The 14,468-nt window shown below is 35.4% G+C and overlaps 1 protein-coding gene across 3 annotated transcripts in view; it reads right to left on the bottom strand.

Annotated features, from left to right (window-relative positions):
- Nucleotides 1-2,498: 2,498 nt before the first annotated feature.
- papolg (poly(A) polymerase gamma) overlaps nt 2,499-14,468 on the bottom strand; it is a 104,248-nt gene continuing 92,278 nt past the window's right edge. For 2 of the 3 annotated variants that reach the window (XM_039738908.1, XM_039738906.1), the window contains 11 exons: nt 13,377-13,461; nt 10,619-10,672; nt 10,427-10,546; nt 9,214-9,323; nt 9,013-9,134; nt 7,355-7,524; nt 6,367-6,455; nt 6,069-6,292; nt 4,365-4,445; nt 4,070-4,129; nt 2,499-3,617 (listed from right to left, as the gene is read on the bottom strand). In XM_039738908.1, the coding sequence (XP_039594842.1) occupies nt 3,519-3,617; nt 4,070-4,129; nt 4,365-4,445; nt 6,069-6,292; nt 6,367-6,455; nt 7,355-7,524; nt 9,013-9,134; nt 9,214-9,323; nt 10,427-10,546; nt 10,619-10,672; nt 13,377-13,461 (1,214 nt within the window). In that variant the 3' untranslated portion in view covers nt 2,499-3,518. The remainder of the gene's footprint in view (nt 3,618-4,069; nt 4,130-4,364; nt 4,446-6,068; nt 6,293-6,366; nt 6,456-7,354; nt 7,525-9,012; nt 9,135-9,213; nt 9,324-10,426; nt 10,547-10,618; nt 10,673-13,376; nt 13,462-14,468) is intronic. The other variant, XM_039738907.1, reaches the window with a different exon arrangement.

A 14,468-nucleotide genomic window follows, 5' to 3' on the forward strand; every position in this document is an offset into this window, starting at 1 on the left:
ATTGCGCTTATTTCTAATAGAGGTGAATGCAACATTTGATGATTTGCTCCTTCACAACAATGTCCGGTGGCTTAGTAAAGGCAAGGTACTGGAGCGTTTTTGGGCACTGCGGAAAGAGCTGGAGACATTTCTGTTGGATCAGAAGAGTGCAAAAGCCAAACCGTTTGCGGATTTCATGAAGAATGACGAGAAAATGGAAATTGTTGCTTTTCTAACTGACATTACTTCCCATCTTAATGACCTTAATATGAAGCTCCAAGGCAAAAACAGCACAGTGTGTGACCTCATGTTAGCTGTCCGTGCTTTCCAGAGGAAGCTGGAGGTGTTCAAATGTGACTTACAGCAGGACCTGCTTCACTTCCCAAGACTTTTGGATCAGACTGCAGGAAAACATCACCATCACAATTATGCTGAATTCCTGGACAAGCTGATTAAAAATTTCCAAACTCGCTTTGAAGATTTCCCTTTGGGAAAACAAGTCTTGCTGTGCATCGAAAATCCATTTCTTGTCAAAAATATTGCAGAATTCTCAAATGAAGCCACAAAAGTCTTCCAATGGGCCAGTGCTGCTTCTCTGCAAACAGAGTTAATTGAGCTACAAGAAAATCTAGCACTGCAGGAATCTCACTGTGACCTTGTCACCTTCTGGACAAAGATGGTTACTGCGGCAGGTGTTCCTCTCCTGCAGAAGATGGCCCTTCAAATTCTTACAATGTTTCCCTCAACGTACTGCTGTGAATCTGCCTATTCCACTATGAACATGGTGAAAACACATACCGCCACACCCTCACCAATGAACATTTACATCAGTGCCTCCGCCTTGCACTCACACCTTTTATGCCCAAGTTCAAACAACTGGTGGCACAAAGAAGGTGTCACCTTTCACACTAAAAGGCCTACCATGTCATTTTTTTGTGTATAGTTCTAAAGTTTGGGGATTGCCTTTTTTTGGAGTTCTCTATTTGGAATTTGACCGTCACTTTTCCGGACCTCAGACTGAATGGAAATTTAGTAAGTGGACCTTTCAAATTTATATTTGAGTAGCCCTGATATAATGCATGTTTTCTTCAGCGCTTTTTGGGCCTCTTCCTGGTTTTCTACGTACTGCGTGATTACGTGGGAGGCGTGATGATGTCACACGAAACTCCGCCCCCACGGCGTTGAAGCTCATCTCCATTACAGTAAATGGAGAAAAACAGCTTCCAGTTATGACCATTATGCGTCGAATTTCAATATAAAACCTGCCCAACTTTTGTAAGTAAGCTGTAAGGAATGAGCCTGCCAAATTTCAGCCTTCCACCCACACGGGAAGTTGGAGAATTAGTGATGAGTGAGGGCTTTGCCTTTTATTAGTATGTGTGTATGTGTATATATATATATATATATATATATATATATATATATATATATATATATATATATATATATATATATATATATATATATATATATATATATATATAGTGTATGTATGTAATAAACTTTTTTTTTTTTTTTAAGTGTATTTAAACAAAATAAGAATTCCATAATGACTGCACATTTGACATTTGGAGTATACAACACAAGTAATTTGAGATTTTTAAAATGGACGGTAGCTGCACTTATCCAAAATTTTACCTTGCTTCATAGGCCAATTCAATCAATAGTGTGATGTGTGTTCATATAATTTTACAATCCAAGTACCTTTGTTTTAAAAGTTTTAGTAAAAATTCAAAGCAAAAAACTTAAATAGAGAAAAAATTGATATTACAAAGAACATAAGTTTGATTAAAGAAAGCTCTGATTAAGGGTTACTTATTGTGTTTAATTTCTCTCTATATTTGGTCATACAGTCAGCTACATATGATCAAAAAATGTTTGTAAAAAACGACTAAGAAACTGACAGAAAGTTGTATGCCAATGTTATATTTGCAAACTAATCTGACAGTCCATGCTTCTAGCAGTAAGATTTCCTACCAGGTTGAATTAACACTCTGCTTTTACAGGAATAGCTAAGAAAGTTTATTTCACATTAACTTATGAATTTAACATTAACTTTCTAAGACTGGTTCTTACTGCATGCTACCTGGTAGAAAGTGCACAAGTTAGAATAAGTGAAACCTCTGTAATAACGTGGAGTCAGGAAACATTAAATCTCATGTGGCACATCCCATCTAACTTGGCTTTGGAACCCTGAAGTTAAAATTGGATTATGCTATATAAAACACATTCAATGACAGAGGTTTACAGATGTATGGACTCAACCCTAATATGAATGCCTCAGAACATTTTCAAAAATGCCTCTAATAAGCACAAACTAATACGGATCACAGCAGAGATGGGGACACTGCCAATTTAGAAGGCCTCCATTATGAAAATGATAAAAGGTTAACAAAGATGGTATCTAATGCATTTAACAAAAGAATTACAAAATGTAATATGCACCTCATTTGCAAGATTTTTCTAGTCAATTAAATCAAACAAAATAAAAGAGTCAAGTAATAAAAACAAAAACACAATTTGTTTTGAGTTTTTTTGTTTTTAAACCAGTTACAGATATCAGTATTAAACAATACATACAAAAATATCCTTTCAAATATGCAGAATATACTGACCAAAAATACAGAACTAGAAAACTATTGATGATAAATTAACAGAAACAGAATTTTAAGAAAAATGTACATTAAGCATAAAATGTATACAGTAGATGTAAATTTAAACTTTTGCTGTTTAAACAAAGTACATGGCACAGGTAAATACATTTCTGTACAAGTAACCTAGGCAGAATATTCACCTCCTGTATCTAGATGAAAATAATCTGTTACGATTCTTATATGGCAGTAAAGCAATCATTGCCTCCACAGGAGGCAGGTAGAAGAAAATCAGATTTCCAAAATAAACTAAGTTTTCAGAGGAACAATTGGGAAACAATGGATAAAGGTTAGCTCTGGAAAAGCCATGCAAATGAACATCTGCCCCAAACAGCAACTCAATAACAGCAATTTAAAATCAGTTTTATTTTTTCTGCTTAGATCAACGTAGCAGAAAACAGTGGGGCTATATTTTAAATATTTTCAAAACAAAATGTTAAACTTTCTAAACTAACAGAAATACTTAACAAATCTCTCACACTTAAACAAAAACATTAACACTTTTTTTTTTTTTAATTTTAGTTATTAAAAGTACAAACTTGTAAATTCAAAAGACTGTGATTTTAAAGACTTATTTATATATACAACAATGCCTATTATACAAAAAATGTGTTTAGAATGTTAGCTGAGAATGTCAAGTAGCTACAACGAATCCCTTATAGCAATTTGCACAAAGATCCGTTGTCCACGTGATTTTGGTTGTAATACCAGGGAGAAGTGGCTACAAATTGCAAGATTAATTGTGTAATACATTATGTCAAGAAAAATTATCTTCAAGGTTATAATGAAATGCACATGTTTTATAGTCAGTTTCGTCTTATAAAAATATTGGTAATTATTTTGACCTGGGATGCAACTAGAAATCTGGTTTACCTTGTTAGGCTTGGGTTACCGATTTAGGGTTAACCTGATGGAATTTTTAATTACACGAAGATTGCTAGTTGGCAAAGGAGAAGATGCATCAGGAAGTTCCTTACTGGGCAATCGCTAAAGACCAAAAAAAAAAAAAAGCCACAGAGAATTAAACATGCAATACTTTATGCCCTGTAAAAATGTATAAAGTACACAATTAAAATATTCCAAGAACAGAATTTACCAGTTTTTAATTGCAAATATCTTCCCCACTTCACTAATTACAGTTTAAATGAAGTGAACAGCTCATGGGGTAATGGTGTGAAAATTCAGTATTGCCTAGTCCATTAAGAGAACATGCATGGCAAAAAGTTCCCATTCCCAAGACCGCCCAACTGTTTAAACTTTGTTGTTCTAACTTAAATTTTATGTTGAATGTATAATATCCCAAATATTAAACAAAGTAACTACATTGTATACAGATTCTGATTTGAAAGAAGAAAAAAAAAAACAAAACTATAAAGCAATTATTTCATTAGCACATTACATTAACTAGACCAGACCAGTGCAAATGCTTTAAAATGTACCTGTGATCTAGATGTATCAATGGTTGGTATTGGCATAGGTTTACTCCCTATCACATCATCCTAGTTAAAGCAGTAAACAAATGGGAAAGATTAACAGTTAATTTCAAATCTTATGTTGTTGATGAACATAAAATATTGTATATAATAATAATAGTAAATATTTAAACAGAAAGACACTAATTATAAAAAGGAATGAAAGCCTCAAGCATATATAAAAGAAAAAAAAAAAATCCTGTGCTTTTACAAGATCCCAACATAGATGTACTGCATATGGTTTTGTAAATTTTGCCCTTACCTGTTCCTCCTGCTCCTCTAGTCCACCGCTGCCAGGAGGATATGGATGTTTGAAGGCAGAATCATTACTCACAGTAACCAGCTACAAAAAAAAAAAAACAAAACAAAAAGACAAAAAAAAAACAAAAAAAAAAAAACACATTTACCCCCACAGTGTTAAGAAAAGGAAAAAAGTTTGGAAAGTTTATTATATACTCAGCAAATAAAGAAACGTCCTCTGACTTTCAACTGTTTTTATTTTCAGTAAACTTAATGTGTAAATATTTGTATGAACACTAAAAGAGTCAACACCATAAGACACAAACTAAAAATGTTTCACAATGTGTCCCTGAATGAAGGAAGGCTCAAAACCAAAAGTACCAGTCAGTATCTGGTGTGGCCACCAGCTGCTTGAAGTAGTGCAGTGCATCTCCTCCTCATGGACTGGACCAGATTTGTCAGTTCTTGCTGTGAGATGTTACCCCACTCTTCCACCAAGGCACCTGCAAGTTCCTGGACATTTCTGGGGGGAATGGCCCTAGCCCTCACCCTGCGATCCAACAGGTCCCAGACGTGCTCAATGGGATTGAGATCCGGGCTCTTCCACTGCGAGGATGATCAGCTGTCCTTCCTGTCTCCCTGTAGTGCTATCTTAGGCGTCTCGCAGTGCAGACATGGCAATTTATTGCCCTAGCCACATCAGCAGTCCTCATGCCTCCCTGCAGCTTGCCTAATGCACGTTCACGCAGATGAGCAGGGACCCTGGGCATCTTTCTTTGGGTGTTTTTCACAGTCGGTAGACAAGTCTCTTTAGTGTCCTGTGTTTTTAGAACTGTGACCTTAAATGCCTACTTTCTGTAAGCTGTTAAGGTCTTAACGACCATTCCACAGGTGCATGTTAATTAATTGATTATGGTTAATTGAACATGCATGGAAAACATTGTTTAAACCCTTTACAATGAAGATCTGTAAAGTTATTTGGATTTTTAAAACATTATTGTTGAAATACACAGTCCTGGAAAAAGGAACGTTTCTTTTTTTGCGGAGTATATATAAAAAAAAGGGCACATGTCCTTCACCAGGCTTCTGAAGGAGTGCGTAGAAGAGACAGAAATGTTTCACAAATTCAACTAAATACATTTTTTAATTAAAAAATCTAAATGATTAATATTAATTTCTGAAATAGGGATATATTAATTTCCACACAAATTATGAATGTTCCAATGGCTAAAATGTTAAAAAAAAAAAAAAAGACCTCAAAACATCCATTGTTACTTAACCTGCTTAAATCGAGTTCATAAAAAGAGCAATTTCCGGCAATACAGGGTGTGAGGCAGCAGCCACTGCACTGCAAGGGTAACTCATACACACTCAAAAGGGAAAAAGACCACTTGCTAGTTAAGGTAAGCTACAAATCTTTGGTTGCACAGAAGGGGGAACATCAATTTCTGGAGAAAACCTCCAGTGGATAGGTTGATATTTTAACCCAGTCCGATGAAATTGTGATTAAGCAATGCCATCATGTCCTCCAAAAGTGAAAAACATTGCTAAATATAAAAGACAACTATAGCAGATTATAAACTTTATCATTCAATTATTCGGTTATTGGGGGTAATTATAATAAACATACTATTTTTATCAGCCCTATTCCAATTCCAACAAATCAGAGAACAAAATTGCAATGGGTCAACTAATTTTTACCAAACAGCAAAATAAAAAATGTTACCATTTCCATATCTTTTATTCGTTTGGGGGATTCATCCATGGAAGGTGAATGTGGTCTTTTAGAAGCACTGTTGGCATTAGTATTTAGCAGCCCATTTATCATCTGACTTCCAGGCTGGTGATTTGGTGGAGATGCCAGTGAAGTAAAACCCCTACGGACAACAGTGGGAATAGTGCTCACAACAGCTGGCTGTATTGGTTGTCCTACAATGGAAACACCAGTGGCTAGAAATGAGAACATACTCAATAAATATTACTGTCTATGAAAGAAAGTTTACAAAAATGAAAACCACACTCACCAATAACAGGAATAGACATTCCTTTTGAAGATGTGTCAGCCATTTCCAGATCATTCAACACAAAGGGTAACGTTTTGCTTGGTAGAACACTATATATGTTGAAAGTTTGGACGTGTACATGAAAGAGAAGAGTGTGCAGTCATCAAGTAACAGTATTAATTGAAGAACAAAATACAGGTAATGAATACTCCAGTACTGCTAAATAAATGTAGCAATTGGCAAAACTTGTGGAACAAAAAACAAACTTGCAAAAGGATCAAAAAAGAAAATTCACATTATTGAAACAAAAAAAAACATTGTATAATGTTTGATTTAAAGATAAAAAACAGTAAAGAGTGTCTGGTCTAACTGACTAATGCCTTTTTGCTGCATTCATACTCAAACTGCTATAAGGTTACCACTCCAAGTTATTCATGCCATTTAATTTTAAAATAAAACTTCAAACTGTAAATAAACAGCAATTACTGACTGTGTTAAAGAATTGAAAGAACATGAAATTGTCAGTACATGTAGCATGTGAATGCTACATGCTACAGATTGTTAAGAATCTTTGAATGTACCAGAAGTGCAATTACTTGGTGTTAGAGTTAAATATACTTTCAAATTATAATTTAAATATCAGGTTTGCATATGTATGTGTGTAGTTAAAGCTGAAATCACAATCAAATATATTTGTTCTGGTGTGCAGTTTATTGTATTCTCTTGACTTGTTTACATCATTGTTATAGCTCAACACAGGACTTTAATGTGGGTACATGGTTGACAGAAAAAGCTTGTAGTACTAGTTTCACTTCCATACTGCTTGTTGGAAAATGCTAAAAAGGTTATCGGGCACAGAAACAAAATATGAGGAGGTAGTGGTTTGGGAGTATGTGCCGATTACATTTAAGGATGTTCCGTAACATACATACAATATTACATATAAAAAACTCTTAAACTTTAAAGCTAATTGAAATGCATTTAAAAAAAAAAAACCACAAAAGCCTACTTTTGCAAGTCTTCTCCACTGACTTCCAATCTGGTGGATTTGCATGCTAGTGTTGGTGAACTACAAGGTGTTCCCGAATCTGTGTCCCTGGAGCTGTCCAAGTAGTTTCCATCCAGTGAAGTTCTTTTTGTTGCACCTCCATTTGAAGATCGGTTAATTTCTGCAATGCTCTGTTAAAAACAAAATATAAATCAGTGTTTTCTAAATATTATGTATATATGAGGACTATTTAAAGTCTACACACTAACTGAAATTTCAGCTTCTTGGTGTGTAGACTGAAATCAAACCAAACCAGGTCAAGCCTCTTTGAGAGATCAAATGGATAATTAAGTCTTTTTTTTTTTAATTTGCATAAATGTGCATGCCACTTGGTGGTTTTCCTTGGATTACAGCAGCATGTCTATTCACATAGATCCAGTTTACTTAAATTATGCAATTTTTCTCAATCTTTTGTTCTTAAAACAAAAATTGATGTGATTAACTGATATTTTATTTGGCAGAGGGTTAAACATTTTATTCTAAAGTATTTATGTTTAGCTGTTCATTCCCCATTAACTCCCTCCAGAGCCCCTGAGCTGTGAATCAGCAGCTACACCACCTTGGTTAACAGGAAGTATTGCGATCTTTCACAGATGAGACACCAAACACTTTTTGGGATGAAGGCCAAAGTGTTTCGATACTACCACTTTACTAATTTTTTGGTAGGAGTTGTTCTCTAAAACAAATTACCTGTATATTAATATTCTCTTTTTTGTAATAAATGGTTCTACTTTTGCCACTTAATCCAATAGCCAGGACTCACGGAGACTATGTCAAACACTTACAATTTGAAGCGTGTCCGTTACTGTCATAAATCCTTGCAGCTACTTAAATCATTGGGCTCCTGATAGCCCCTCTGATGAGCTGTCACCTTGTACAGTCAATTCTGTAAGGATACCTTCATCTTTGCAAAGACCTAGTATATAGCCATATTTCCTACACTTAAAATGCAACTAAGAAACTTTAGGTGAAATTCTTCAGGCTCATTTATAAACTTATAATAAACACTCCTTTTTATGTCCAACTAACGTAAATGAGTTTCATACAATATGTTAAATATGACTGACACACCAAAACAGCGTTATAACCACCGTATAATTTTTGCACACTTAATGCAGTCAGGGTGGTGAAAATTCTTTAATATCCTAAAAATTACCTTTAAATTGTCACTTAAATATCGATGGACTAAAATCATAACACTTGTTTGGATTTTATCTAACAGATGAACAAATGGCAAAATATACAGTATATTACAACTTTCTGTACAGCACTTATCACTGACTGCAGTCAAAGTGCTGTGAACAATTCTCGGTTACAACACAAGTAGAGATTATACTAATTACTAAATGCAGATTAACTATGGCAAGTTGGATAACAGAGGAGATTAAAATTGCAAAAGAGAAAGTAAAAAACAAAAAGTCCGAGGTCTTCAGTACTCAACTGGCTGTGTAACCACTCCAAGGATTTCTACAGTAGAATTAGAGCTGGCTGTCCAATCTGATAAGAAAATCTTTCTATCAGATGATTCCAATGTTCCACTATCCAAGATAACCATTTTTCATATGCATATTATACACACACACACAGAATTGAACTAATCATAACAATGTATATCAGACCTTTTTTTTCCTTTGCAGAATTTCAGGGGGGAGATACTGATGAAGTTGCTTTCTTTTGACATGGGTAGCTTCAATCTTCATTCCATCCTTCAACATACTAATATTATTTGCTTGTCTATAAACTTAATAAAAACAAAAACACTTAATACAAAAAAATTGTATTATACTTTCAACAATTTAAGGCTCACTGCATTAACTTACCGGTGTCTGTAAAAGCTTGAATGTCATAAGTCAGATCTATATTCACACTTTCAGCATTTTCTACTTTTTTAAACATTATTCCAATAAACCACATAGACACAAAGTCACCTCTGTAAGAGAAACAGTTCAAAACATTAATACAGTTTGACTGATCATTATCATCATTTACAAAATTTGACCTACCAATCATGTTTAATCAACAGTTAAATAATCAAAGTGGCAGTATCAGACTTCCAGCTCTTATGCATTCTTCCTGTAAATGCCAGCCACAAACGTTTCTTGCTCAGCTAACTTGAATCTTACATGTCCAAAAGTTGCAGACAAAAACACTCCTAACCCACAGATTCTAAATAACAGAACCTATTGCAATACAAGGGAAATTAACTAGCACATGTATTGTTTTTAATGCACACTCTTTAGTACAGAGTTGAATACTATGAATTAAATATTTGACCCTTGTTTTAGGAGTCTAAAGTTAGGTGCATATTCACAGCTACTTTTTCAAACAACTTCACAGCTCTGATCAGTGGCAAAATTAGTTGTTAATGCTTTAGGCTTTCCGTGTCAAAGTGTCTAAATGGATACAGGTGAAGCTCAACGTATCTCATACTGGCTCATTCGCCTTGTGAGATTCTCCGATATGCCATGTAGATCTGCAATTTCTCAGACTTTTAAACCATATTATAAAAGTGTTCTATTGATTCAGCTGGAATGTCAAATGAGGGGCATCCAGGGCAGGTTACTGTCACCCGAACTGGCGTGTACCCTAGTCTGGTGCAGCAGTTCAAGGTATTCAAAAACCGTTCCATCAACACTGTAGTCTAAGAAAAATTAATTCTTGTGCCATTTCGTTAACCTCCATCTCCCACAAAGATGTATTGAATTAGGCATGAACAATCTACAGTAGACAATTCACCAATCAAAACACATGTGCTTAACTTTGAGTGAATGTGACAGTTTTATTTCAAGCCGTATTTCATGATGCATTTGGAGTTTTATCAAATTTAATAAGCAACAAAAAACATTGTGACATATTTATGCTCACATTTCATGACAAAATATATTTATGCTCAAATTTCACCGTACTTTTTGTCCAAAATATTCCTCCATACTTAGAATGATAGAGATGCAAGACAGACTTTAAAATTCCTGCTTAAAGGATATTTAATTAAGGAGTAGTTTGATCATACAGTATTTTAAAATTCATACTCACTCCGTTTGTTGCATACTTGACCCAGGAAAAGACTGAGGATTTACATGTGCAAGTGTTATGTATTCATTACGTTCCAAATTGCCAACCAGAACTCTGATTTTAGACTCAACAAGGCCAACCCTAAAAATTAGATGAAATCTTAATACTATGATCATTATAACAATGTGTGAAAGAAGTAAATATCTACTTTACCATTCCAAGTGATTTTCTTCCGTTGAGGCACTGGCAGTTAAAACAATATAGTGCCTGAGGTAAAAGAAACAAGTGCAAACTTTGAAGACTGACTTAGGTTCACACATACAGAAACTGTATTTATATTATTTACTGCACATATCTACATACATACTGCTACAGACCAAACTGACATACGGCACACAATACAGTACATTCTACACATTACAACAGTAATACATGTGGCCATATGTATTTACAGTGCAACCGGAAAGTATTCACAGCGCATCACTTTTCCCACATTTTGTTATGTTACTACAGCCTTATTCCAAAATGGATTAAATTAATTTTTTCCTCAGAATTCTACTCACAACACCCCATAATGACAATGTGAAAAAAGTTAGAGGTTTTTGCAAATTTATTAAAAAAACCAAACAAACAAAAAAAAAACAAAAACTGAGAAATCACATGTACATAAGTATTCACAGCCTTTGCACCTTTGGCAGCAATTACAGCCTCAAGTCTTTTTGAATATGATGCCACAAGCTTGGCACACCTATCCTTGGCCAGTTTCGCCCATTCCTCTTTGCAGCACCTCTCAAGCTCCATCAGGTTGGATGGGAAGTGTTGGTGCACAGCCATTTTAAGATCTCTCCAGAGATGTTCAATCGGATTTAAGTCTGAGCTGTGGCTGGGCCACTCAAGGACATTCAGAGTTGTCCTGAAGCCACTCCGTTGATATCTTGGCTGTGTGCTTAGTGTCGTTGTCCTGCTGAAAGATGAACCATCGCCCCAGTCGGAGGTCAAGAGCGCTCTGGAGCAGGTTTTCATCCAGGATGTTTCTGTACATTGCTGCAGTCATCTTTCCCTTTATCCTGACTAGTCTCCCAGTTCCTGCCGCTGAAAAACATCCCCACAGTATGGTATTGGCCTGGTGATGAGCGGCGCCTGGCATTCACACCAAAGAGATCAATCTTTGTCTCATCAGACCAAAGAATTTTGTTTCTCATGGTCTGAGAGTCATTCATGTGCCTTTTCACAAACTCCAGGCGGGCTGCCATGTGCCTTTTACTAAGGAAAGTCTTCCGTCTGGCCAATCTACAATACAGGCCTGATTGGTGGAATGCTGCAGAGATGGTTGTCCTTCTGGAAGGTTCTCCTCTCTCCACAGAGGACCTCTGGAGCTCTGACAGAGTGACCATCAGGTTCTTGGTCACCTCCCTGACTAAGGCCCTTCTCCCCAATCGCTCAGTTTAGATGGCCGGCCAGCTCTAGGAAGAGTCCTGGTGGTTTCGAACTTCCACTTAAGGATGATGGAGGCCACTGTGCTCATTGGGACCTTCAAAGCAGCAGAAGTTTTTCTGTAACCTTCCCCAGATTTGTGCCTCGAGACAATCCTGTCTTGGAGGTCTACAGACAAATTCCTTTAACTTCATGCTTGGTTTGTGCTCTGACATGAACTGTCAACTGTGGGACCTTATATAGGCAGGTGTGTGCCTTTCCAAATCATGTCCAATCAACTGAATATACCACAGGTGGACTCCAATTAAGCTGCAGAAACATCAAGGATGATTAGGGGGAGCAGGATGCACCTGAGCTCAATTTTGTGCTTCATGGAAAAGGCTGTGAATACTTCTGTACACGTGCTTTCTCAATTTTTTTTTATTTTTAATTCATTTGCAAAAATATCAAGTAAACGTTTTTCACGTTGTCATTATGGGGTGTTGTGTGTAGATTTCTGAGGAAAAAAATGAATTTAATCCATTTTGGAATAAGGCTGTAACATAAAATGTGGAAAAAGTGATGCGCTGTGAATAGTTTCCAGATGCACTGTATATTAATAAGTATTAGAATTAATAAAGACAGCTGCTTTCTAAACTTAATACACATGTTCTAATACAGTTTCCCAGAATTTGCAAAATTAACCTCTATTTGAGGGAAGTAAATAAGCTTATAAAATGGTAAACTATACAATTTGAACACACTGAACACAGTCACTCTACACAAGTAATTGAAGCAGTTATTCAATGTGGTGTAAGTAACAAAAGCAATTCAATGAAATATTAAGCTACTATTTAAAAATATTTTTTTTCTTTTTTATATGGACTGATTTAATAATTTGAGGAAGGTTAAGGTAGTAATGGATTCATGGCTCTGAACAGTAGTGAAAACTGAATGAATTAGTTAAAGAATGGACTGCAGAAGTTAGTGAGTCAAAAAGGTAAGGAATTTTTTCCTCTCTACACACACACAAACACATATACTAGCCAAAATATAAAAATTAACTAAATTGTGTAACGCTTTGATGCACTCATTTTTCTTCAAACCTGTGTCATTATTTTTAGTCTTCATTAGGAGAAACAGATCATGATACTCAAGTCAATATAACCAATTCTAACATGAACAAGTCAAAAAATATACATTATACACATCTGCTCTGCTAAGATCAGTATTTTTTAAATTGTAGGTTAGCAGTAGACAAGCCATGTGTGGCTGTCTTACAGCAAGCAGATTGTAAGTTTACCTCCGATGTTCTCCCTGTGTGAATTATTGTTAAAAAGGCTTTTTGATGAAGGGTTGGGCTGCCATACATGGCCAGGAAGGGTGGACTCCCTAGTGACAATATTAATCCTTAATATGGTCAGTAATATGAATACTGTGAACACTTCGTACAATTTTAAGAGTGTTAACTAGCTGCAGCTTTAGTAAACATAATATACCCAAAATCAATGCAGCATTAAGATAACCATTAGAGAAGTATAAAAATACGAGTACATACTTGTATTTCTGAAAAAATGCAGGGGGTTCAAAAAGCTTTGGCCATTCAGCTTTTCCTTGCAGTATTTCATCAGTAACAGAAAGACCTAATAAAAATAAACTTAAAATGAATTGCTTTGTCAAGAAGTTTCTCTCACTTTATTTTAAAAGCTATGCCATCAATTACTGAAGATCAGTTGGCACTACTTTGCAGTCAACACTAGCAAAGATAATAAAAATATATATATTTGTAGATTTAATTTAAAGTTACTTTAGACTTACTTTAACAAAAAAGTAACATTATATACAATAATGTCAAGATTAACAAACCTAAAAATCAAAACACCACGAGAGAAAGAGGAAAGCTAACAAGAGCAACTAATTTAAGGGGGGGGGTCAATTTTCCCACCTAATATAAAGGCTTAATTTAAAATTATGTTAATTAGGTCTTGCCATATTTTATAAGAAATTAAGACATGATCCTCTAAATGAGAATTTCTCTACCCAATTGCAAATAGTAAAGTAGAGTATCAGATACACATTGACCTTATAAGTGGTGGGCCGGGATACTTACATCTGAGCAAGATAAGTCTGTACACTAATAATGTGGTACAAGTCCTCCACTTTAAGCTCATCTGGGAGTACACCAAACACAGAAGTTAACTGGTTAGGAGTAACTGTGACAACAAGGAAGTCTTATAGATATTCAAACATTTTTGACCATAATGTTAATTTGGTGCAAGCCCAAAACATGTGGTCCAGTTAAGCTGTGAAGCTCGACTGCAATGTTCCCAGGTTGGATTGCGCCCTGAATACATTTTCGCCAATTTTAACCAGGATAAATATTCTTGATTTAAGATTTTGAGTTGAATGTGAATATGGAGCTAGAGTGTATTCTGTGCATGACAGCCTTCCACTTCCTTCTCTGAAATAAGTATCCTTTCCCCTCCGTACCCTGGGATCTTTGAATGGAAGGGACTTTGACATCAATTCAGTAATCTGTAAAACATTTTATAGTCCTCAAGACTGATCAGTATTTCTTCTGGAATAGAACTGGGTGGTAGGTAGTGTTGATCAGCAAATCCTGCTAAAGCGTTATTCATAACAAATTTGC

This window comes from Polypterus senegalus, chromosome 16, assembly GCF_016835505.1.
Source record: "Polypterus senegalus isolate Bchr_013 chromosome 16, ASM1683550v1, whole genome shotgun sequence".
Classification (NCBI taxonomy): Eukaryota; Metazoa; Chordata; class Cladistia; order Polypteriformes; family Polypteridae; genus Polypterus; species Polypterus senegalus.